Source organism: Penicillium soppii (genome assembly GCF_028829465.1).
Source record: "Penicillium soppii strain IBT 18220 chromosome Unknown utg000003l, whole genome shotgun sequence".
Lineage (NCBI taxonomy): Eukaryota > Fungi > Ascomycota > Eurotiomycetes > Eurotiales > Aspergillaceae > Penicillium > Penicillium soppii.
The window spans coordinates 1,367,846-1,392,741 of record NW_026643233.1 but is presented as its reverse complement, the minus strand read 5'-3'; the positions used below and the strand labels follow the sequence as shown (position 1 = coordinate 1,392,741).

At 48.5% G+C, this 24,896-nt stretch overlaps 9 protein-coding genes across 9 annotated transcripts; 6 read left to right on the top strand and 3 right to left on the bottom strand.

The window, feature by feature from the left end:
• Positions 1 to 1,527: 1,527 nt before the first annotated feature.
• N7529_002661 (uncharacterized protein) lies at positions 1,528 to 2,362 on the top strand (the record flags this gene model as incomplete). Its single annotated transcript, XM_057238189.1, has 2 exons — positions 1,528 to 1,871; positions 2,158 to 2,362. 2 exons carry the CDS (start codon positions 1,528 to 1,530, stop codon positions 2,360 to 2,362), a joined length of 549 nt encoding a protein of 182 aa, XP_057100800.1.
• Positions 2,363 to 2,581: 219 nt separating this feature from the next.
• N7529_002660 (ferritin-like domain-containing protein) lies at positions 2,582 to 4,445 on the top strand (the record flags this gene model as incomplete). Its single annotated transcript, XM_057238188.1, has 2 exons — positions 2,582 to 2,992; positions 3,243 to 4,445. 2 exons carry the CDS (start codon positions 2,582 to 2,584, stop codon positions 4,443 to 4,445), a joined length of 1,614 nt encoding a protein of 537 aa, XP_057100799.1.
• Positions 4,446 to 4,702: 257 nt separating this feature from the next.
• N7529_002659 (uncharacterized protein) lies at positions 4,703 to 5,689 on the top strand (the record flags this gene model as incomplete). The annotated part of the gene is made up of 1 exon (XM_057238187.1): positions 4,703 to 5,689. The coding sequence occupies one exon, from the start codon at positions 4,703 to 4,705 to the stop codon at positions 5,687 to 5,689; it is 987 nt and encodes a 328-aa protein (XP_057100798.1).
• A 1,960-nt stretch (positions 5,690 to 7,649) lies between these two features.
• On the top strand, positions 7,650 to 7,931 carry N7529_002658 (uncharacterized protein; the record flags this gene model as incomplete). Its single annotated transcript, XM_057238186.1, has 2 exons — positions 7,650 to 7,758; positions 7,816 to 7,931. The coding sequence occupies 2 exons, from the start codon at positions 7,650 to 7,652 to the stop codon at positions 7,929 to 7,931; spliced, it is 225 nt and encodes a 74-aa protein (XP_057100797.1).
• Positions 7,932 to 8,846: 915 nt separating this feature from the next.
• Positions 8,847 to 10,827, bottom strand: afeA (adenylate-forming enzyme AfeA; the record flags this gene model as incomplete). Its single annotated transcript, XM_057238185.1, has 3 exons — positions 8,847 to 9,267; positions 9,333 to 10,453; positions 10,585 to 10,827. 3 exons carry the CDS (start codon positions 10,825 to 10,827, stop codon positions 8,847 to 8,849), a joined length of 1,785 nt encoding a protein of 594 aa, XP_057100796.1.
• Positions 10,828 to 13,501: 2,674 nt separating this feature from the next.
• Positions 13,502 to 14,995, top strand: N7529_002656 (integral membrane protein TmpA; the record flags this gene model as incomplete). The annotated part of the gene is made up of 1 exon (XM_057238184.1): positions 13,502 to 14,995. The coding sequence occupies one exon, from the start codon at positions 13,502 to 13,504 to the stop codon at positions 14,993 to 14,995; it is 1,494 nt and encodes a 497-aa protein (XP_057100795.1).
• An 816-nt stretch (positions 14,996 to 15,811) lies between these two features.
• Positions 15,812 to 17,198, top strand: N7529_002655 (FAD-dependent oxidoreductase; the record flags this gene model as incomplete). Its single annotated transcript, XM_057238183.1, has 2 exons — positions 15,812 to 15,829; positions 15,939 to 17,198. The coding sequence occupies 2 exons, from the start codon at positions 15,812 to 15,814 to the stop codon at positions 17,196 to 17,198; spliced, it is 1,278 nt and encodes a 425-aa protein (XP_057100794.1).
• Positions 17,199 to 17,351: 153 nt separating this feature from the next.
• On the bottom strand, positions 17,352 to 21,235 carry N7529_002654 (hybrid sensor histidine kinase/response regulator; the record flags this gene model as incomplete). The annotated part of the gene is made up of 7 exons (XM_057238182.1): positions 17,352 to 17,566; positions 17,637 to 17,751; positions 17,821 to 18,157; positions 18,211 to 19,233; positions 19,285 to 19,992; positions 20,041 to 21,129; positions 21,192 to 21,235. The coding sequence occupies 7 exons, from the start codon at positions 21,233 to 21,235 to the stop codon at positions 17,352 to 17,354; spliced, it is 3,531 nt and encodes a 1,176-aa protein (XP_057100793.1).
• Positions 21,236 to 22,042: 807 nt separating this feature from the next.
• N7529_002653 (alpha-arrestin) lies at positions 22,043 to 23,653 on the bottom strand (the record flags this gene model as incomplete). Its single annotated transcript, XM_057238181.1, has 1 exon — positions 22,043 to 23,653. One exon carries the CDS (start codon positions 23,651 to 23,653, stop codon positions 22,043 to 22,045), a length of 1,611 nt encoding a protein of 536 aa, XP_057100792.1.
• Between the last annotated feature and the right edge of the window lie 1,243 nt (positions 23,654 to 24,896).

The window sequence follows — 24,896 nt, the reverse complement described above, 5'->3', positions numbered from 1 at the left end:
GTGCGGTGAGTGATCGCTAGTAGCTGTATTCCGACAGGAGCATAACTACATATCGTGGGCAGTGTTAAACAGACGTTCTAGGCCGGTACCTATTGCCGCGATCGAGAAAATATCCCCGGTAAGTAAAGCAATCGTTAGGAAACGCCCTTACTGATTTCTAGAATATAAGCGGTTGAGAATCAGTAATGTCTAGTTAATCTAAGTTTAGTATTAGATTAAAGGAAACAAGGGTTTACTATCTTTATACTATTGGCGATTTCACTAATAACTAGCGTATCTGATTAATAAAGAAGATTGTTCTAATCGAAATCACCTAGCTATACGCTTTATCGAACGCTTGTGAGGTATAATAAGAAATGGAAGAAACGGAAAGGGTAAGTCTAGAGTAAAGCTAATCCCGAGAATAGAAGCAAAGAAGGATAAATAGCCCTTTTGATCGCTCACGCTTAATGCACGCGCTATGCTTGTATTCTGGATCTAGTATAGTTCAGTGTATTGTGAGTAACATTTGACACTGTACCTAACTAGGGATAATAGAAAGCACAGACACACGCGCGTGAAAACAACCAAAGGCCCCGCATAATCATCGTCACCCAGACTTACAACGTAATACCGGAAGAATGCCGACGTGACTCAATTTTGTATGACTTTTGACAGCTCTAATGAGAATAACCCTAGAAGTCACTAAGGAACACTGGTTCTAAGCTTCTAATACAAATTCATTTGACCTCCACTTCACAGATTATTGCATGGTTCATGCATCTCGATCCAGGCCAATCTCAGGAGTTCGTGAACACTTTGTATCCACTGTGAGCATCCACTATTAGTAACCTCTAGCATCCACAATTAGCTCTGTATAGCTTAGATCGGGTCACTATTTGCCGCCGCTATCCCTATCAAGTGCTAACTTGTTAACTTGATTGTTTCTCAACATGAAAATTTGTTGAAATCGAAATTGCGCGCCGATCACATGTCCCCGCTCAATTCCCGCTCGATTTTCGATGTGATGCATCACAATTGTGTTCCTCGTGCATATTGACGTAGTCTTGATCGAATTATGTAGATGGTGAGAATGTGAAAGAAAAGTCCTTCGGAATCTTTCAGTGGCTCTTTTCTTTTCTCAGAGAAATCTTAACTCTTATACTATATATCATGAACATCAAGAAGTTTATTCGAAGCTAGTACACGCGTCCATTTAGTTAGGTTCAAAAACAAGCGGTGAAGATAGGAGAGCTGGAGCAGTAGATCAGATGTAGTGGGATCCCCAAATGTTACTCTGATTGGACATCTTCAGAACCTTGCAGATGAAATCAGCAGAATATGCATCTTAGATATCCCGACCACCGGCATATTGTATTGACCTTTCCGTCGCATCACCGGGCAAATAAAATCCTCAAGGAACCGCCCTCTCCACAAAAAAGTATATCTTTCACTACAATATAAGTATCAGAAAGCCTGAAGATCTCAGTAAGCCGATTATTAGAACCCTTTCAAGAAGCAGCCCCCCACTAACTGCCAATCCAAGTCATGCCTCAATGGCTTGGCTCCATGACAGCCCAGAACGACCAGTCTGTGGCCGGCGTATTTATGGTCAACGGCGAGCCATGGGTCTTTGAGAACCCGCGTGGAAAAGCAGCTTGTCCGTTCCAGAAAGCTCCCGCTGTCGTGAATATCCCCTGGAAAGAGGTCGAGAGCATTCGCAAGTCGCTGCTCATGCGTGAGCCGTTCACGGCGACTATCATTGGCTCGACGATGGAGATCCGCTGGGCAAATGGTGTGAGAATCACTGCGAACGTTCCCCATTCTACCAGCTATGATTCCTTCTCGGGTGAGGGGGTTGGCGCGCGCAGTGACATAATGGGAGTAATGGGGTATAGATCAAATTGTCCACGGGTGGTCCTAATTTGGTCTCGGTGTTTCTTGGATTTTGATTTTGATAGTGGTTTTCTTTTTGTTTTGGCTTATATCCTCAGTCATCCTAATTTGGCAAAGAACTTTCCTTTCATAAATATGAGACAGAAGACCCATTATTGTAGAGTTGAGACTGTAGATCCTCCGCCCCTTTTTGAGTACCAAGCTTTGGGGCAATCCGGCATATACGGCCCGGATTCGTATTCCAAGTCCCAAATTAGAAGACAAGGTAACTTGACATATCAGTTCCATGGACTTCTATGTCTCTGCCCGACGTCATCTCTTACCGACATGTCCCGGACCCGTCCCTGAAGCACAAATGTGCGAGGAATCCAACGGGCTTGGGAGTGAACCAGACTTCGACCCTGCCGGGCGGCTATCTGACCCTTCGGAGCTCATCCCGTTCAAAGCTACCTCAGTCTGGCTCCGCTGGCCCTGTCCTTACTCATAATTGCCATTCTTCTCAAACATAATAGCATTGTGATTCGCGTGGCTAATGACGTTGTTTGGAATATCTTTCAAATACTGACGAAATGTCGCCAACAAAGGGCAGGATGTGCAATATGAAATATTTAGCCCCATCCGAGGAATTCCGAGCTACAAAGATATCTCTAGACCTCTACACTGAGGGTCCACAAGCTCGCTATCGTCAAAGCAGCCCGTACACACCATGGCCATGATTTGGAAAAGCGTCTTGTTATTGAGTCTATCGATCTCACTGCCCTCCGCGCTTGCATCCCCCAAAAAGCATGGCGGAGGCCATAAAGGGCAAGGCGACACTCAACAATCGACGGTAGAATATTCATTCACGCCGTCTTCTGCGCCTCCGCTTCGAAACCACTCAACTTCTGAGCCGCATACGCCTTTCACTGAAAATGCAACTACCACGGGTGCTTTGACTGCTACCTCCATTGGAACGACCATAACTAGTGCTGATGTACCAGCTGGAGCTACAAGCTATCCTGCCGATGGAAACCTTCACCATGCCGAGCCTGTTCCTTTTGAACCGGCTGGTGGTGTCGGGACGAATGGGAGTACGCCTGTTTATAACGCAAGGAGTGATTTTGACTATGAATCTTTAGTAAGTAGCCAAGTCAAGCACGAGCTAGCTACAATTAGTTTAGGTTCGGGTGACAGTCGACGTATTTCCACCCATTTTTGATACTTCTTTCCATTGGACCTTTCTCAAGTCCTTCTTTGTATTCTTTCGAAGATCTTACCAATCCTCTAATGTCGTTGCAGCGCAAGACCTTTGGCATATGCTGTTTCCACACCATTTGGATGCAACGTATAGGATTGGAATTCAGGAGCTAACAAAGTCCTTCTTATAGGCTCTTTCTTTGTACCAAGAATGGATGGAATACGATCTCTTTCAAGATGGACTCAGTCGCTTCAACGAATCAGATTTCCAAGCCGCCGGCCTGAAGTCTGCAGATCGCGAGTTGATCAGTTTCATGGCCCAGCAAGAGCTAGGCCATGTCACCATGCTGAGCAACATCCTGGGAGCCCGTGCCCCACAACAGTGCACCTACATCTACCCGTACACGAACGTGAAAGAATTCATCGACTTCTGTCAAAAGCTCACTCGGTTCGGCGAAGCGGGCGTGTACGGATTTCTAGCCCATCTGGACTCGCGCGAGGCCGCAACTCTGTTAACGCAGTCTATCACCACTGAAGCACGCCAGCAGCTGATTTTCCGTCAGTTCGAGGGCCTGTTCCCCATGGTAGAGTGGTTTGAGCCTGGCATACCGCAGTCCTGGGCCTGGACGCTGCTGGCTCCGTTTATCAGTACCTGTCCTAAGAATCAGACGCGGTTGATATGGCAGAACTTCCCGACACTGTTGATCGTCAATCAGCCTAACCCTTGGAAATCGGGCAATTCATCTGTAGGCCGCAATGGCACTTCTGGGTTTCCTCGTCCAACGAGTTCTGATCAGGGTCTGGACCTGAATCAAACCTCCTCATTCAATCAGACCTCCTTGTTCAATCAAACTTCCCTAATGAATCAAACTGCCGGGTTCACATTCAACCAAACCACGGGAATCAATGGCAATAGTACCGTTGGACCAGGCGTCAGCATCCCCAAGACACCGAAAGGTTCCAATTTTTCCCGTACAGATTTCAACTGCGGAGCATCTGTTACCAAAATCCGCCCGTCGCCTCTCTCCTTCCCAGGGCGCCGCGTGCTGTTGCAGTGGGATTCTCCTGGGAAGCAAGTTGGCCCCAATAATAGCTATGTGACCACAACACAGACGCAAGCCGGCAGTGCTAAGTACGTTGTTTGGATATCTCAGCTCAATGTGACATACACTCCTCTCCAAGTCGACAATAGTACCGGTGGGACCATTAGCAGCAGTACTGGCACCCGAGGGATTACTACCCAGCCTGACTTGAAAACATACCAGGGTGATCCGGCTGTCAACGGTACTATATTTATCGCCATCACAGACAATGATCCGATTCTGAGTCCGTTTAACTTGAGCCTGATCAATTCGCACGTGGTTGCTGGTCCAGCGTTGTACCAGGCTGGTTGAATGCAATCGAAGCTGGTGGGGAGGAAACATGTGACAATGATTAGACTCAGACTCAATAGAATCAATTTGAAGTTTAATATTTCAATGAAATAGTTAGATCAATGTTTTCATCATAGAAAATAGTCAACTGTTGATCAACTGGCGTACCTCGGCGGTGTTAACTCCGGGACCCTGATTTATCGCCGAGCCAACCTCAATTTCTCCACGTCACTGTTTGTCAACTTTTTGCAAAGGGCAATACACCTCCCACCAGCGCAATGGAAACCCCAAGGAATCGCAAGCAACGCCGCGCGGCAGCTTCATCCCACGATGAGCCTGAAATCTCCATGGCCCACCCACCGCGCGACGATCCAACCCAAAACAAACCGACCGTCGAAAAAACCCTATATGATATAATCGCAGAAAGACAACATGCGCAGACAAAAAAAGGCGGGAAAATACCCCCATCAGCAGAAGGAATGGGCATACCCGCCCAGTCCGCGGGAACTCGATTCGTGACGGTTGACGCGGATGGAAACCTGGTCGACACAGACGGGGACATCAACAACCACCTCTCGAAAACTTCCCAGACCCAATCAGGCAAAAGCCCCCAAACACCCAAGGCACACGCGAAGCCTGACACCGAAACTGTGGTTGACAAGCCCCTCCCGCCCCTCCTCGACACAATCCTGCTCTCCTTTCCGCTCACAACGCTCCATCTCACCCTGGGCTACCTAGCAGCGCACCAATACGCCGAAAGCATCGACCTACCCAAACTCTTCAAAGAATCCGTGACAACCGCTTTCCCTCTCCTGACATTCTTCGTGCACCTCGCGCACGGCCACATCATCTCCTTCAGCAAGCGCGGGTCAACGAACGAGCCCGCTCCTTCTTTGTTCCCGCTGACAGCTGACAAGCTCACCGTTTCGTTCTTGCGAAAATTGGTTTTCCCGCCCGCGCTGCGGACCCTCTTCTTCTTGCCTGTTGCGGCAGTCCTCGGCGCACACCTTATCGCTATCACGAATGGGGATCCGTATTATGCTGTCATGAAGAAGGCGCCGGCTGTCGGCACGATTTGGATCTGGTGTATTCTGGAACTGTCGTTTGGGGCGGCGGTGCTTGGGGCTCTGGGGCCTTTGGTTTGGGGCGTTTGGTGGATGGGTTATGGGATTTTTGAAATTGGTACGGAATTTCGCCTTTCAAAGATGGAGACTTTGGGAGTATATTTCAAAAGACTTCCATTTGCGAATTTGCTTCGTCAATGAATAATATAAAGCCATCGGTTCCCGTTTGGACATCAGCAACAAAACAAGAATAGAGACAAGCTTCACAATGCCTCGAAAATGGACTTCTCTCGTTGTCTGAATATCTTATGCTTCCTCCATAAGAAGCTATCTAGTCATCTAGAGAGCTACTTTAAAAACGATATACCCTGTTGACTCCAACCCTACATCCAACTCCTCATTCCCCTCCCCTCCAGACGGAACACCATCTCTATACCTCTTATCCACCATGAAGCCAATTGACCTCAGACAAAACTCCTCAATAACCATTCTCGAGGCCCCGAGACTATGAATAATCGTCATCATCCCTGTAACCACCCAAAAGCAGGGCAGCCCTCTAGCCCACGCATACCATTCATCCACCCATTCCTGGGCGACTGAACAAGCAACAAACATCCACTGGGGCCTCGCCGTGCAAACCCTCCCATACCAGTCTCAGACGTTTATGCGAATCAACGTGTCGACACATCCAGAAGGCTCTGAGGAAGCACCGCAGAAGGAGCTTGCTTTTCCGTTTATGTGTTTTGTTCCGATCTTCGGATGGGTGAGTGGGAGCTTACAAGACTTGCTGCTAGATCACTGCTAGGCCTCAAGGAATGGCTGCGGAGCTCTTCAAGTTATGCTTTTTGTGATTGTTATGGTTTGAGTGGTGTCGGCACGGATATATAAAGCAATTGGAATACCCTATATAGTAGTTGAATATATCTTCGTTTATCTTACTATATATCTACTCGTTGTGTACATGGCTGCTAAGCGCATTCAGACGCGTTTGGGTGAATGGAGAGAAGACTAAGATGAATCACCACAGGTTAAGGTGGTTTGCTAATTGATGAGACATACCTTTTCCCATGGTCATACATGGGATGGGTGCTATGAGGCAAGAAAAGGTAAAGGATATAGGAAAACGCTCATATATATTTTGGCTAAGGACCAACCTTTCAATTCTTTCATACCTGGCCTACTGGTATAACCACTGCCGGAGAACAAGACGCTCTGATGCACGGGGTTTTATGCCTGAAAGCTGATCGATTCCTGATGTTCGAGGCACCGAATTCGATCCTAGCCCCAGCCTAGCTGGGAGGGAGGAAGATTTCTTTCATATTTTGCCCTATCTTGATGACTCTGTTGATGACTCTGTTTACAATATCTCTCTAGAATGTACTGCTATAAGAGGTATACCGCTGGTGCTCTTGCTAGGGTATAATTAGAGCATTGATCCCAGTCTATAGACCTTCCTATATCACCTCTATACATCTTTCATATTACGACCGAGGATCTCAGTGTCAAGAATTGCTGCAACTCCAGTGGCACATACATTGTGTTACAGCGATATAGGGAGCCAAAGATAACAGTGACATATGGACAATCTTACATTGGATCTATGAGTCCAGTCACCGTATATCTCGCGCTCTATATCACCCGTCCAAGGTCCACTATTGAATAAAAATATGTCCCCCGATTCTGGGACTCATCAACTGTAAGGTCTTTCTGTCTTCTCAATTCTTTCTGATTTTTCATTTCTTTCTGAGTTTCCGAGCTCAACATCTACATAGTATACATAAATTGCTTGAAATTCAACTTCGGGATGATACCTCGTACCGCGAGCATATCTATAAGTTGTGGACCCAAGCCACTTGGCGGATCACTTTTCCCCGAGAGAAAATAGACCTATGAGTTCCTCGGCTCTGGTTACACAGCACATGGTATCTATATGTCCTGTCTGAATTATATATGACCAGTACTACTAACTAGTTAACTCAAGGAAGGGCCACAATTCCATGAAATCCACAAAGGGAAGCGAATATTAAACTTGGCTACGAATTAATATCAAACTCAACCGATTGCCCAACATGTAAGGTCTCAGAATAAGCAATTGGTAAAGCCCAGTCTAGACTCAGCCCTAATTTTTTCTGGCTGGCCTAGATCCATCACATAAAGAATCATGGATGAAAAATCAACGAGGGACAATGGATATCCACTCACTGCAGCACGAAAGCCGAGCCGAGCAAACTCGGCATCAGACGAAGTCATCGTCCACACCGACAATTGGAGTATGTGATCATGACCTCCGTCTTCCAAAGTCTAAAAATACCTGTCTCAATTTCCAGCACACCTGTCGCAATTTCCTCCACACCGTCTATACTCCAGCGCTCATGTTCTTGGCGAAATTGTTCTGGCCACGACCCGCGACCTAGAACAGAATACACTTTGCGCAAGTAAATAGTACAATTTATACATACAAACGGATGTAACATCCCGAAGATCTTCAGGCGGAACCTGCCAACATCGGCCCGCGGCTCCCCGGATCACCGCCGAAAGCAGCGATGTCTCATCGCAAGCTAGGGTTAAGAGCTAAATCCTAGTTCCAATCAATATAACCATTATACATATATTTTTCATGTTTATGTTCGAGCCTAGCGAAAAGAAAAGGAAACAGGATCCGACTGCAACCTAATCTGACACCAAGTTAACCTCCATTTTAGCTTCGTCGATCACTGCGTTCGTGAACCCCTAACACACTCCCTCCCCTTCCACCCGGGCGCCCTTGCCGGGTTCCACACGAAGTAATGCAGAAGTTTGAACGGGGAACGCGGAATCGAGATCCATTGAGCCACCTACGTGGAACGTACTTATGCTGTTCCGATCGGAACGCCATGGGGATATTGGGGAATATTGCTTTTTTTGGGTTTTTGTACACATCACATGTATACGAGAGTCCCGAGATCCGGGTGAGCGAGATCGAGCGATGCGAGCTAAAGCGGGAAGGAAACTATTGGGACCACGAGCTAGCTGGTGTTTTTGGAGTAAGGTGGATCTCGATCCGTTCAATCGGGATGATTGGGCATGTTCCCTTGCATAAGTGATAATTGAATAATGGTGAAGGTTTACTCTTCTCCTGAGGTAGTAAGGTACAGCGTAGTGGCACATAGTCATCAATGTGGTGTATTGTTTAAAATAAGTCAAGAAAATCAGCCGCCTGTAATGCTAGCGGAAGAATGGGTCATAGAAAGCCGTCGTAAAAAAACAAAAACACGAAAACCAGCCATAAGATGATAACCATCTGGAGATCTCTAAGCACCATATCCACCCTTATCCCAAAGAACCAGATTGCGCCGAAATATTGCAAATTTTGTGTAAATCAAACAGTGACTCGTCCCTCGGGCGCCACACCAATCGCCATGTCCATCTCTGCTCCCATCGGTGATCGTCGATCAGAGGCGCCTTCGCCATCAAACTGCGACAGCAGAGATGCAACCATCTCGCGGTAAGAGTTCATCTGAGACAACTTGAACCGCTGGATCTTGCCACTTGCCGTACGGGGAATCTCTTCCACGAAGATGACGCCCCCATCCAGGGACTTGTATCGGGCCAGATGCTCGCGTCCGTACTTGTACACCTGTTCACCGGTTAGGCGGCTCACCGCCGGGTCGCGGGATCGCACCACGAATGCGCGGGGCACCTCGCCCATCCCGTCTTTGTTGATGCCTATCACGGCTGCATCTGCAATTCCGGGATGCTGCAGTAAAACAGCCTCGATTTCTGCCGGCGCCACTTGCCAACTGTACATAAAGTTAGTACCTTTTTGGAAAAAAAAACTCGATTAGGAATTGAGTGTCGATCTTACCCTCGGACCTTGATTAGTTCCTTGTTTCGCCCAATGATGTAGTACTGGCCTTGCTTGACGTACGCCACATCTCCCGTGCGGAACCAGCCATGGGGATCTAGGGCATCGGTCTGGCCCTTGTAGGCGGTTAGCAGCCCGGCACCGCGCACATGCAGTTCACCAGGTCGCTCGTCGCCTTGGACTGTCCTGCCGTCTTGATCGATCAGACGGGCCTCGTATCCGGCAAGGCGGGTGCCAATACTGCCCGCATCACCGGACTGACCGTACCGAGTCTGGAAGATGACACCGACCTCTGTCATACCCCAGATCTGGCATGCGTAGGCCATGGGGCTGAGACGGCTGCGGAAGAGCTGCATGGAAGCCGCATCGATAGGAGCACCAGCGACACCGACGTAGCGCAGCGAGGACAAATAGTCCGTTACCGGCAGGATCGATTGGTTGAGCGAGTGAATAATCGCAGGCACCAGGTATGTCTCGGAGATTTGATACTTGTGTACCGTAGCGAGGAACTCATTGACCTCGAACCGGGGCAGGACGAATAGTGGGTGTCCGTACCGAACAGGGAAGAGATGAGTCCACAAGGCCCCGAACAAATGGAACATGGGTAGCGACATGAGTCTGCTCACTGGATGCGGCACATCGTAGTAGATGGCGCGGTGCTGTGAGATTATGGCATGGTGAGACAGAATAGCTGCCTTGGGAAGACCACCTGTGCCACTGGTCGAGAACATGGCTGCAGGCGTGTTTCGTGCGACGGCCGCGTCGTTGAACATCAGCCAGTCGCTTTCGCCATAGCAGAGGAGATTGGCGAAATTGGAGTGTCGGGTATCGCTCATTGCGGAGAATTGGCCCGCGGCCGAATACCCTAGTTCGTACCACAGGAACAGCTGCGCACAGTGGTCGATGGCCCGGTCATCGACGACACACACTTGGGCTGGGTGGATGCCTCGGGGTGCGGAGACCTCCAAGATAGAAGGGAGTGCGTCGCGTGTTGTGAAAATCAGTTTTGGCTCGGCGAGACTGAGGATGTGATCGATCTCTTTGGGTTGACTGCGCGGGTTTGAGCCCATGTAGACACCGCCGGCGCCGATAATAGCGAAGAAGAGTGCGGGATAGAGGATCTATTGCATTCCGGGCCGAGTCAGCATACTTTCTGTCCCCATATATCTTTTTTTTTTCTTCTTTCTTTTTTGGGCATGCATTCAAAGATTGTGTATGAATATCATGGTTTGTCAGATCTCTGCGCACTCACACTATTGCCCAAATGTACCAAGACACAGTCCCCGGGTTTGATATTGTGAGCTTTTAAGCCAGCGATCAAAGTCCGGACGAGTTGACGAAACTGGGCAGCTGTAAAGGATCGAGAAGGATCCTCGGCCTCGATAAACAATGGCTGATTGAGATTATAGGGCTTTGGTCCGCCGAAGGTGAAGGTCAACACATCAGTGCAGACATCTGAAGTCATCTTGGTCGACATTGTGGTCTTAGAACCCATCTTTGGAAATGAAGAGCAAAGATGAAGGATGAACCGAATGAAGCGAGAAAAGAGAGGATTCTCACCCCAGTATATGTATTCAAGTCACATTCCATATTTTATTATTATTTAATTTTCTGATGATTTGATTTCTCGTTCAAGGCTCACTCCTCCAGGGCTATTGATTTGGAATAAATGATTATGTAATCGCGCTAGTGTCGCAACTTTCGTTGTTTTCGACTTCCTCCTCCGCTAGGTCGACTGGACTCCCTTGATCGGTTCTACAAAAGTACTATATGCAATATGGGTTATACTAACCTAGAGTAAATTGATTAAAATATAGAAGAAAAATAAAATATACCAAATATCGAAAATACTATAGAAAATATAAAATATCGAAAATACACAAAATAGAAAATTTAAAAATAAAACATACAGAATAGATGTCCGCAAACAGGTAGGACTATGAAGACTATGTCATCGTCAACATCCCATTGGAAGTGACCTACCAAATTATATGATTTTGTATGCACCATATTGTACGGAGTACTCCGTACTTCACCACATACTCCACTCATCATCCACCCGTTCTACACTAAAATCCTTAGCGCACCCAGTGTGGCGGATTATTCCAAATTCAATAGTTTCAAATCAGATCGACGAATCTGTTGGTTAAAGCTGAAAGTGTTTGTTTCAGCCCCCTTGTTGAGCCACAGATCCAAGGTTATCCTCTTTTTGGGGCCTTGTTACCTTGCTTCAACTGAACTATATTTACTATACTTCTCTGGGAATGTCAATCGGATCGACATCATTGTGGCTAACCTAATCAAATGTTGTTGGTAAAACAGTGCCACATGACACTGTCCTGTCCTTCAGGGACCCCCACGAGCCCAACAGTTGCAGGAAGAGTAACGTAGGGAGAACACTACGTGGTATATCTCGGCCCTACAGTTTGACATAGTAATAGTGCCGTACATGGATTGGAACCTTGGAATCCTTCCATGGCTGACACTTGACGTGATCCCTTTCTACCAATCAAAGTTCAAGTCAAAGACATATCCACATTCTCAGCTCTGACGTTCTCAATCCCGACGGCCGAAGGGCTCTCTGACTACAATATTGAATCCCCTTCAGTAATAATAGGCATCAACTCAATGCCCAAAACCCGCAGCCGATAATCGGTGGAGTAGGCTATAATGATCACCGATCCCTTCCCTCCATGCGCTCGTTTCCCCTCTCCGATCCAGATCGACTAACGATTTTTGGGATCCACTTACACCAGGTTATGCATTGCGCCCATGCATACATACAAAGGCCGAGGCATGGAGTGGAGATGGTCTATCGAGTAATCAGCGTCGTAGTGATAAGACAGAAAGAAAAAAAAAAGATGGAAAAATGCGGTCACACACTCAGCTGCACAGGATGATCGACCGTGCATGGGAAAACAAAGTTGGCGAAGACAAAATAATTAAAAAAGCAAATATATTGTAAAAAAATCCCAACAAGAGGAACGCCTATGTCATTCGACGGGTTAGTGCATACACATGGCGGGATTGCAGCTACTTCCCGAAATTCACAGAGGCATTGTATGTCTGTCGCATTGTTCTCGCAGTAAATGCAGGGTATCCTCGCAGCGACGTCGCCCGAGTCGCGCAGTGTGAGTCAAGCTTCTAAGCCACTCGTCACCCATCCTCGACTATCCCTCGGATGCAGATCGTCCGTTTATTGAAGCCTCGCTCACCCCATGCGATCATGTGCAGGGCGATCTTTAACGGACTTGCATAGTAGAATCAGGGACTGGACAGATCCCGGTGGCGCGATAGTGAGGAAGTAGTTGCATCTCGCCTCGAGTGACCCCAACTCAGTTGATAGACACGGCTTATTGGGTTGCATTACTCTGTGATGAGCGCATTCTTCCAAGCCCTTTCCGGTCTGTCCCGCACAAGGGATTCAATTCCCCTTCAATAGATATCAAAGAAGGTTTTGACAGGCTCCACTCCATCGAGGACCGGAGGCTGAAGGATCGTTCCCCGGGATCCATGCTCAATGTCAAGAGGTGAGCTGAAGGTAAGGGAGTAGAGTGAAGTTCTGAATGTTCATTGGTATTTCGCTATTTCGCTATTTCACTAGCTCCAAGTCTGGACCCGGGAGTCAAGGAAATATTGAAATGAGATTAGCAATAACCGGAATAAAAATATAAAGCAACAATTTCAATATTCACAATAATGAAAAAAAAAAGAAAAAGAATGAGGAAATGAGAAAGAAATAATATCACATGCAACATATGCAATGCATACCTGATCCAATCCCGATGAGACCAAAGCCCTAATAGAATAAATTCGAAAAAAAGGGCGAAAAAAAAGACCAAAGAGGAAATGGAAGATGTATCGAACTCAGAAAGCTGCGAACGGTGAAGCCCAAAGGGGAAATGGGGAGGGACAAGGAAGGAGATATGCGAAAGGGAGAGAAGAAAAATAATAATAAAAAGATGATGTGAGCAGAGGTAGACTAAAGGGTTGGTTAACATCATCACTTCAAAAACAGAGGACTCGCCCTGGTTGGATTGTCAACTCTCATTGCTTTCTCTTGATTAGTTCCTTCCTCGTCACTTTTTGAACTCTTTACAAGTCAAACTGTGACAGTCGAACCTCAGATTTCAATCGTCATGTCTGAGAAAAGCCCTAGATCAATCACCATGCCTCCAGCAGTCGTCGTCGCACCGGGCTCACCCACCTCGAGTGAGGGCACTCTGCATGATGGCGATGTGATGGAGAAGTGCCATACCAAAGATATGGAGGCTTTGGATCTTAACAGTCCAGCCGAGAGTACACCGGCGAGCGTTGACTTGGAATCGCAAACCACTCCTCAGATCAAGCCTAAGAGGTTTGCATCTGCTCGTTATGCTATACTCAATCTGTACCGACGCCTCTTCACAATAGTGTTCTTCGCGAACATTGCCGTCTTCGTCTATGTCATGACCACCAAGCAAACGCTGCTAGCACTGGTCAATGCCACAGCTGCCAACCTACTCGCCTGCGGTTTGGCCCGCCAGCCACTAGTCGTCAACGCCATCTTTCGGATCGTGTGCTCGATGCCGAGGTCGGCACCGCTTCCCCTCCGTCGTGTCGCCGCTAAGGTATACCACTATGGTGGTGTGCATAGCGGATGTGGAGTGGTCTCCCTCCTCTGGTACCTGGGATTCGTCGGCGTCCTGTCCAATCAATACTGGAACCCATCATCGGCCAGTCCGCAATACATCAAGTCAGCGGTGTCAGTCGTCCTCTCTTACATCATCTTAGTCCTGCTTTTAGCGATCGTTGTGGTGGCCCACCCCGCAGTGCGCATGAAGCGACATGATTATTTCGAACTCACCCACCGTTTTTCGGGGTGGCTTATCGTAGCCCTGTTTTTCGCCCTCTTGATGACCGTTTCGCGAGAGGCTAGCCAGTCTCAGCACGAACCCCTTGGCAAATTCCTCCTCTCGCTACCAGCCTTCTGGTTCTTGCTTATCACCATCCTGGCCATCATCCAGCCATGGATCATGCTCCGCAAGGTAGCGGTGCGTGCCGAGCCCCTTTCCACACACGCAACCCGCCTGCACTTCGACCACGCCATCACCACTTTCGGCAAAGGCACCCAACTAGCCAAGCACCCCCTCCGAGACTGGCACGGCTTCGCCACTTTCCCTGACCCCACCCCGTCAGCCGTGCACGGCACCCCCAGCTTCTCCTGCCTGATCTCCAAAGCAGGCGACTGGACCGCCGACACAATCCAGAACCCACCGACGCACCTGTGGAAGCGAGGCGTGCTGATTTATGGCTTTGCCTACGCCATGCGCGTCTTCCGCAGGGTGATTGTCGTTACCACCGGATCGGGTATAGGGCCATGCTTGTCATTCCTCGGCGATGACAACCGGCCTGCTCTGCGCGTGCTGTGGCAGACCCGTGCCCCGCTCAAGACATACGGTGAGGGCGTGATGGATCTGGTGCGTAAGATGGATTCCGACCCCATCATCCTAGACACAGACCAGTGCGGTCGCATCGACATGGTCCCTATCATCTTGCAGCAGATCAAGGACTTCGATGCAGAAGCGGTGTGCGTGATCAGTAACCCTGTGCTGACGGGGCGAATTGTTTATGAGCTCGAAGCGCGAGGGACCCCGGCGTTTGGTCCGATTTTCGATTCCTGAATTTCGTCTCTCCAGGATTCGAAGCCCATACCTCTTTTGCTGATTGTTTGTTCTTTTTTTTTTCGAATCTTCTTATTGTGTCCGTTTTTCATGTCGGAGTTTCGCATCTGTTCAAATGTTGGCGTATATATACCCTTTCACATGGTGTGTTGAGTTTTTTTCTTCATAACAAATTTGTCCACGACATTTCAGAAAGACCTTCAGGGGGTTCAGTTGTACATATGTGAGCACTGCCCAGGGGAATTTGGAATTACGCTCAGACCCCAGGCAAATGATCTTAGGCAACCTGTGGGTTGCAAACCCTGACAAACTCTATCGAATTCCAAATACAAGTTCATTGAGACTCCATACAAAATGTAGACTATTAACTATTGCATTGCCACTTCATCTTGGCTTAGGGCTCAAGAAGTTAGCATAACGTTATGACGTTCTCATAACGCTGCATACACTTGCATTTGCATGATGATCCATAGCAATAAAACCGTTGTCATTAAGCTCTAGGTTTCATCTGAACCTCGCAGCTACAGATATCGTGTCCATACATAGTTTGAGGCCAAAAATCCCCGACGACTTCCACCCCGCGGACTCTCCGCGGCCTGTACTTCCCAATCCGGTAATTCACCGCGGAGCCAACCCGATCCCGAAGTATACAAAAAACAAATATAAAATGTCTAAATCGCTAAATTGAAAGACTCAAACGAATGAAATTAAATTGAAAGAAAGCGAATGGAACTCACAAAATCATCCATCACACCCACCAATCACGTCCACCACCAACCCTCAACGCCCCAAGTCCCCAGGACCACCGCGACTGCAATGTCCGAAAAACGCAAGGTAAGCAAGCAGCCCAATTCAACATGCTCACATCCATTGCGTCTCCACCCACGCACTTACAAGCACAAACAAAACAAGTCCATACAAACCCACTCACAATCCGATCCAGGCAATAATCATTGGCGCCGGCCCCGCCGGTCTCGCCACGGCCCTGCGCCTAAAAACACACAACGGTCTCGACTGCATGGTCTGCGAGGTGCGCAGCGAACCCACCACTCTCGGCGGCGCAGTGGGCATTCCACCGAATGGTCTGCGTCTACTTGACCGTCTCGGCGTGTACGACGCGCTGTGTGCACGGGGGTATGGCGGCCGACTGCTGACGGTGCATTCTGCTCGTGGTGGGGTGCTTGGCGTTAAAGACTGGGTTGGGTGGGCGAGGGAAAGAATTGGGTATGGGTATTTGAGGATAAAGAGGGTTGACCTTGTGGATGTTCTGTTGGAGGCTGTTCAGAAGGAGGGGATTGAGGTTAGGTATGGGGTTAAGATTGTCGGGATTGAGGAGGGTGGTCAGGGTCAGGGTGAGGGGGCGGTGGTGAGATTTGAGGGGGGGCGTGAGGAGAAAGCGGACGTTGTGCTTGGGTGTGACGGGATTCATTCGGTTGTTAGGAGGTTGGTTGTGGATCCCGGGTTTGGGGGGGAGTATTCGGGGTTCGCGGGGTCATTTTCGATTGTTCCTGCTGATGGACTGAGAGATGGAGCGGTGAATGCTATGGCTGGCTTGCATGCTATGATGACTGAGGAGGGGATGGTCATGGTTAATCCGTGTACTGCGGACAAGGGTGAGGTTATGTGGGGGTTTTCGAGGGAGGTCAGTTTGCCTGAGGGGGGTGATAGTCGGGATGGGTGGGAGGAGACTCGCAAGGCTGAGGTCGAGGGGTTCAAGGATTACATGTTGAAGATCCTTGACGGTGCTCGTGGCGAATGGGCGGAGACCGTCAAGGATATCGTTGGCAAGACTTCTGTTGTCAAGTTCCACCCTATCTACAGGCTGCCGCTTGGTGGCCGCTGGCACAAAGGTCGGTGCTTGCTGCTTGGTGACGCCGCGCATGCCATGTCGCCTCATGCTGGACAGGGTGTTTCCATGGCCATTGAAGATGTATTCTTGTTGTCACGGCTTCTCGAAGACCCCAGTCGTCCTTTGTTGGAAGTCTTTGCCAAATTTGATGAGATTCGTCGCCCGCGGGTGGATGAGATCTACACACTGGCTGCGAAGAACGCCGACGGCAGAAGGAAGACTGGTCCATGGGGATTGTGGATGAAGGAGACAGTGTTTGACCTGTATATGAGTGTTTCCGGTGTTTTGGGTCTGGACCAACGGGGAGTCGGACAGAAGCACCTGATTTATGACATTGATGAGGTGGAAATTTGATGGTCTGTGTATTCATTGTTCATTAGATATAACATTTGCTAGAGCTGTCATATGCTGCTCACTGAGTTGTACTATTCGACCACGCTAAATTGCATTTCAAACAACCTTCCGTGATTCATCGGAACATAACTATGTGCATGGTATGAAGTGAGGTTAAAATAAGCCCTCCATAAGGTTCTTCAGCTTCCGAAGAGAAAGCGGTTTGACGAGGTAGTCGTCGACTCCTGCGGTCTTTGCTGCCTGTTGCATGGTATCCGAAGCCACGCCCGTTACAGCCATAATGCAAGAGGCCTTGAGCCCATTGTCATTTTCATACTGGCGTATCTTACTGGTTGAGACAAGACCATCCATTACTGGCATTGATAAATCTAAAGTATTGATATTAATTTAGCAGCTGGTCACTTCTGCAAGGTTGAGCAGGCAGAAAAGAGAACTTACCCATCAAGATTAAATCGTATCTTCGAGTTGCAGATTCAACCTTCTCCAACGCAATCAGTCCATTGGAGGCTGTGTCGTAACTGTAGCCGAGCTTGCGCATGAAAGTAGCAAGGATCTATTTACCATTACCAGTCAGATCGAGAAAAGCTTGCAAAAGAGAAAGGGTTAGACACGCTTCACTTACCTTCAAATTGATATCGTTGTCATCCACGATGAGAACATGCAGTTGATTGTTTGTGTCAATGACTGAACCCTCCAAAGGACTCTGGCAGACTGATTCAAGTGGAGTCTGGGGTACCAATTCGAGTGTGGTCCGGGGTACCATTTCAAGTGTGATCTGGGGTACCATTTCCTCCGAAATCGTTGAAACAGTCGATGGCACCGGTTGGAGTGTGACCTCTTCGGGAAATATTGGAGGGATGTGTAGTTCTGTAAGATCAAGAGCACCACCAATCCGAGGCTCCAATTTACGAAGCTCCAGAACTCTTTCAACAGCTTGGAATATCTTCTTGGGTCCAAATCTAGATCAAAATCAGCTTAAGCGTCAATACATGAGGGGTGGGGCTGAACATACGGCTGTTGCACAAGAACAACATTGGCAGGGAGAGTGTCGACAGGGAAGGGCGGTGTGCTTCTCAGAACGATGAAGAACTTGAAGGATGATTCGCCTCCCCGCATGGCCTGGAACTTACTCTCCTCGATGACGGCGATTTCACCGGTACCCTTCTCGAGAGACTCCGCGAGTGTGATATGCCATCCATGCTGAGCCATCAAAACACCAGCGAAAGCATTTTGAATAGAAAGCTTCCGCTTCGCGTCAGAAGTCATGATGCCTGTGGGTGTTTCCGCCAAATCGGGATAAGCATTAAAGCCAATAAGGCTTACTTTCAAGGGAATGGTTGAGTCTCTAGGCTCAAGAGAGTCATCGAGTGACTGTACAGCAGCAGGAATATGGGTTTCGCGCCGATGCGAGGGAGTGTATACATCGACCTGGGTACCCACGCCAACCTCACTCCTCATGTTTATATGGCCACCGAGGAAGGCGACTAGCTTATGTACGACGCTGAGACCAAGCCCGACACCCTCTGATAGAGCATCTTCCTGGGAGAATGGGGTAAATGCCGAATACGTGAGAAATTCTGGTGCGATTCCTCGGCCTGTGTCTGTGACGCGCAGGTGAGTTAGGGTTGAGTCTGGGTTGGTCTGGTCGGGGACCTCGGCTAATGATAACTCGATTAGACCATGCTGAGTCCATTTCAATGAGTTGCCTAGGATGTTCATGACTATTCTTCTCCAGGCGCCGGCTACCGATCGAATCTTCCAGGAGTTAGGCTGCTCGATGTTTATGACGACTGACAGTTCGCCGGCTTTAGGGTCTTCGCCAGTGGGAGTCGCCGAGGATGTTCGGTGTGATGTTTGGTGTGAGAGTGAGGAAGTAGGCTCTGGTGGGGTCCGACCTGTGTGAAGTATCATGGCGACTTCCTCGATCAAATGGTCGAGATTGAATTCGGAGACCAGGCCGATGGCACCATTTTTGTTCTTTTTGTTGTCGAGGTCTTGCGTGGTCGCTAGATTGTTGATTTTACAGTAATCCAGCCTAAAACATTGTTAACAAGGCATCCCGAGAAACAGACTGCGAAGCACTTACAGGTGGTCTATCGTGTCTAACAAAGTGAGTCCAGAAGTTGAGATCATTTTCAGCATGTCATGCTGTGCAGGCTGGAGTGGAACATCATTCAGTAACTCCGCACTCGCAAGTATGCCATGGAGCGGGGAGCGAAGCTCATGACTGATCGATGTTACAAAGTCGAATTTGGAATTCTCACTCGCAGTCCAATGCAAGCGAGACACTTCTGAGATAATGGAATCCCCGAAAGCTTTGAAGTAGTGTAGTTCGTCCATTCCCAAGGGGCGGTGGAGGCTATTTGCCCAAACTAAAGTCCCTGCAAGCCAGCGCGATTTGCTCCAGTCCCACAGGGGATAGAAAAGTACACATTTGGCGTCAGGAAGTTGGCGAGCCAAACGAGTGGATATTTGCTGAGTAATTTCAGAATCGGGAGAAGAGAGTGTGGTTATGTTTTCGGAGGCGGCGGTTTCGTCGCAGTTTCCATGACTGTCAATGTTGAAAACATGACCCTCTGGAAAATGAGTGATCAATGAATGTAACAGATCTTCGGTCACCATCACGGAACTTGAGTTAGTGGTGCCTTCAGCTGTCCAACAACCTACAGCTTCGCCCAAAAAGCCACAATGCTTTCCAGCGTCTTTGGGCAATGTCGCGCGCGGCGTGATGGGGAATCCTGTATCAAAAAATTGTGGAACAACATCCCAGTTTTCGATTTGTCCGGACGGTTCGCTATAACGGTTAGACTGCGTCAACTATGCATGAAAAAGCGCGACTCACAATTGTGGATCATTCCGATGGGCATCGAGAAATACCACGCCATCGAGATCCAACGATTCCTTTAGCAGTGCGCTGGCACGGGAAAAGATCGCGCCAATACGTTCGGAGATAGGCACAGTCTCTGGCCCTGTCAATTCCGCAGGAGCATCGACACAAGCGGATGCTGGATCCAATCGATCTGAGGAAGTTCTAGAAAAAGAAGACGGCAGAGTCGACTTGGATGCAGAACGAACGGGTCTCGAAAAGACAGAAACTGCGTGTGCATTCAGGCTCGGCGAAGATCTTTGGTCGACAGATAAGTCATCCTTATCTGTAGACAAAGAAGCAATAGTTTCCCCAACATCGCCCAAGCTGACCCTCGGCTCGAGACTCTTAGAATTCAAATTCTTCCAAGACGCCTCAAGCTGATTCTGCGTCGAAGAACCCGTCGGGTCGAATTTCGAGTGACTTTTGACAAAGTTCGTCAACCCCTTGACCAAATTCTCTGATCGCCGATGGTACTGCACAATGCGCGCATTTTCCAGATGATTGGTTATCGCATCCGCAATTTCTCGCAAAGCAGCCACCTCCTCGTCACCGAACCCCGCGCGCGGCTTGTTATCCACAACACAGTACGAGCCGAGCACATGTCCCGAAGGACTGTACAGTGGCACCTCAGCGTAGAAACGGAAAAACGGCCAGTCAACCACATACGGGCGATCTTTATAGAAGTCCTCTATTGTGAAGTCACGAATGATATTGCGTGTTCGATTGGCCGTTATATTCTGTGTATCCTGTTCCTGCGACGGATCCTGCCCTGTGAACAGCCGAATCGCATGCGGACAAACACCCCACTGCAGATCGAGGGTGCGGACACCGAGAAAAATGCCGTCGTCCGGGCGATGGTGGTCTGTATTGCAGAGGGAGATGGACGCCGTCGCCTCTGAGATTACATGCTGGCGTTCGTTATCGATGATGGACACAAACGAGCGATTGCAGCCGAAGCGGTAGACGCCCAGTTGGGTCAGTGCAGTGAGCGTGGTGTCGGATGAAAGGCGGATTTCTTCTGAGCTTTCGGGCAGGCCTTGTTGATCGAAGGTGCAATAGTACCTAGATCAATCGGGGGATGTTAGTGACGATCGCTGGCGGGGACAGCATGGATCGAATCGAACCTTGATAATTCCCGGACTCGCTCTTGCTCATCTGGCTGACCCATAATTTGATGGGCCAGCTGATTTACAGGTCTTTTTCACATAAGTGTTGATGTTGATGTTTGAAAAAAACCGTTACCAGCAAACCTGTTTTTGGGACCATGACACACTAGTTATCCTGACTTTGGCGGCCTTAGTGCCTCGGCAAGAGAACTTTCCATTAAGAATCGATGGGCCTAGAACTCGTCGGGTAGCGACGGAGTATATTTTGTCCGATACAGTATACGAATCACCATTGGTTTGGACGTCTAGGGGAGTTGTAGATTGTTTAATTGTTTGAAAGTGCAATTTGATAGTCGAGAGCTCAGATAGATTTGGGATTTTTGTTTTAACTATTTACTAAGAGTTGAGAAGTGCTGAACATAACCGAAACACTTTGTTAATTAAAAATGAAAACTCGTGACAATAGATCATAAAAGAGTATAAAAGGACTTGATTCCTATCAAATTCTTCCATGGAAATAGAAAAAGTAAAGTAGAAGGCAAAGTAAAATCCACTGAACAAGAGTGAATCGGGTATCATGCAAACTTGGCTGAAACAAGACCCGTCCGGAAAATGCGCTGCAGCCCGATTGCTATCGTGGCTGGTTTCTCCTCCGTCGTTGGTATCATTAGATCCTTAGTTGAAATGGGACCGAAAGTTAGAAGCAAATTGGATCAAATTAATGACCGAGAATGATAGAAGGAAATTATCGTATGGAGTTTTGTGTGAAGGGTAATTTTTTGGTTGGTCGTTAAAATCGTAAAAGTCGTAATGGAGAACGATAATCAGAAGACCTGATTACACATGTTGAAGTGCTTGGGGTATTTCTTTTATTGACGGGAGGAATCAGTCGAAGGAGCGCGAGAGGGGGTGCGCGAGGGGAGAGGAGAGATAGCCGGTGAGTGTCCAGTGACAAGATCGTCTTGAGTGAAGCGCATCTGGCGAGAAGAGCTGCGAGTAGATCGGTTGGAAGAGTGGGTGGAATCACTATCCAGTCGCAAAGAGTCCATTCGCTCCAGATCCTCGTAATCGGGAAGCGGGAGAGGGGAGCCGTGGTAATCTTCGATATAAGTTTGAGCATTATCGGGCTTGTAGCTAGGAGGGCTAGCAGGAACATCCTCGTAAACAGGAGGCATCTCCTCGTCCCAGCTAATACCAAGACCAGCACGCTCGGTGACGTGGAGGTGGAACTGCATGCGCAGGACACGAGCAGCACCAGTAGGGGTAATTAGGCGAGTGTTGCGGTTGGGGCAGAACTCCTCGGCCACAATGAGCTCGATAACAAGGTTGTGCTTGACTTCTAAGCCGCCAGGGGCCTCCATGTCGCACACGGCATTGGCAGCAGGGTTGATGTTTGCCTCGAAGTTCATGGTGATTTCACCACCAGCGGTGTCGAAGTCGGTCTTCCAGCCAGTCTTCTCTTCGTTGTGGCCAATGATGCGAGTTTCCTGGTGCAGAACACCCTTGCCCTCGCCGCCAATCTTGTGGGCGTGCTTCTGGCAAGCGGTTGAAACGATCTTCTGGTGCTCCTCAATACGCCACATCATCTTTCGTAGACGCCAGCGGGTTTGGGTCTCTTCGCCCTTGTCGACCACTCCACTCAAGGTCATTTCAACGGGGAACCTGCCAATAGGGTGAACGACGGAAGGTAAAACAATGCGGCCAGTAAGGTTGGTGGGAGGGAAGATGCGAATGGAGGACTTGTCGTTGCCCTGGATGAGAGAGCGACGAATCTCCAGAGGCAGCTTGAGGGAAAATTCTTCTCCAGTAACACTCTGGGCATGTGCCATCAGGAAGTATTCAACCTGACCAAGTGCACCATTGCAAGAGGCAGGAATGTGGCCAGGGAACAGGTAGCTGAAAGGGAAGTCATGCTCTCCACTCTCAAGGTGGAGATCCTCAGTAATGAAGTTCCATTGGGTCAGCTCCTCAGTGCGAGTGGCACAATTAGAGCAGTGAGTCGAGACGGGCTTCTTAGTGCTCGTCTTGGAGATGAGCCGGACGTCAAATTGGCTCATGGTCACTCCATCTGTCACTTCGGGGACAATGACACGCAAACGGCCAGAGAACAGGGCACCTGTCGAATTGTTTGGAGGACCGTAGCAGACCAATGGTGGTGACTCAATCTTGACTTCCAGCTTTGCGGCTGCTTGCGGTACTTCATGACCAGAACGCTCCTTGGACCGTCCTGAACGTCCAAGGCTGCGGCGCTTGTCCTTGCTGTGATCTCGGAGAGGGTGAATCAAGTGGTCCATTGAGAAGGATAGGCGACGCTCAGGGGATCGTGCGCGGTCTGAATGGTTGTGGACTGGCTTCTTCGCTCCGGGGATTTCATTGACAGAAACGGTTGAGGAGGAGTTAGAGTGAATGGGAGTCGATGATACGGAGGAGTGTAGTGAAGCCGCATTCCGGATCAGGTTGGGAATCAAACGGCCCGGCATAGTGGCGGTTGCTCAATTGGGCTTGTATAACGTCGATGTAGATCAGTTGCAGATAAGATTCAAGAAGCAGTGCGATGATGGAATAATTGAGTCGAGGCAATCCAAAACATAATACGCTTCTAAGCTTTGGGAGGTATAACCAAAGAAACAAAGTGAATCCTAAATTCAAGGGCATCCGCTGCTTTTGAATGGCAAGAACAATCATGTGCACCGAAACCGTGGAAAACTAATTTTGTACCAAATAAAAAAAAATGAATTTTTCACTAAATTTTTCATTTAATTCAAATTTTTTTGTTCTAAAGTGTCCACTCGTAGCCAGGTACCGGTGCATTCAATGAGAAACTGGAAGAAAAAAAGGAAAGAAAAAATTAGACAAGTGGGGCGTTACACGGCGTCATAGTGGATCATCACAATACCAATACCGTAGAATAACATGTCAAATACACCGCATTCAATCAACTTTTAATAGTAACCCCTCCAAGGTCCTTTATTTAGGTCTTTGTATTGTTGACTCAATTGTTGGTTATTCTGAGCTCATCTTCCAGACATGTCGCAATGTAAGTCGCAATCCCAACGCCTCATTCAAGCCTCACATCATCTCATCAACTGAGTCGGGTAGCCGGATCTAGTGCCGAGACAACAACGCTAACACGCCCAAACCTTAGGGCTCTTGAGATGAACATAGTTGTACAATATAGAATGCTCGAGCCCACCATTTACGATCGTCTGATGTCTTTTATGCCTTACCCCACTTAAGCCCGTGTATGGGCATCATCTTTGGATCATAAAAGAACCATCGACAAAATTCCAAGCTAGACCTCATCAGGGCACTCGGCGGGAGGCACATGATGCCATTAGCTCTAGGGCTTGACATAAAAAAAAATGGCCGTGCGCGTGACTCACCCGGATCGGCTAACCCGGTCGGAGAGGTTGGCGATGCTTCGGTTCATCTTAATATGATTGTCTATGGACAATAGAATTCAGCTAGGCATGGTTTAGCATGTGGTTCGGCGTTGGAGCCCGGGGATCACTTTGCCCGCGGGGTATATCTTCTTTTACTACACGGCCGATAGCGGGATCAGCCGCTTTAGAGGCCTTGAGAAGCGGGCAAGGATACCAACTTAGGTATACAATCCTAGATGATCACGATGCTACCCCAGCTTTGGATTATCAAGCATGAGGAAACAACGGAGAACGGCCCGATCAGATGTATCATGTCTTTGACTCATTTAGCCACGAATAC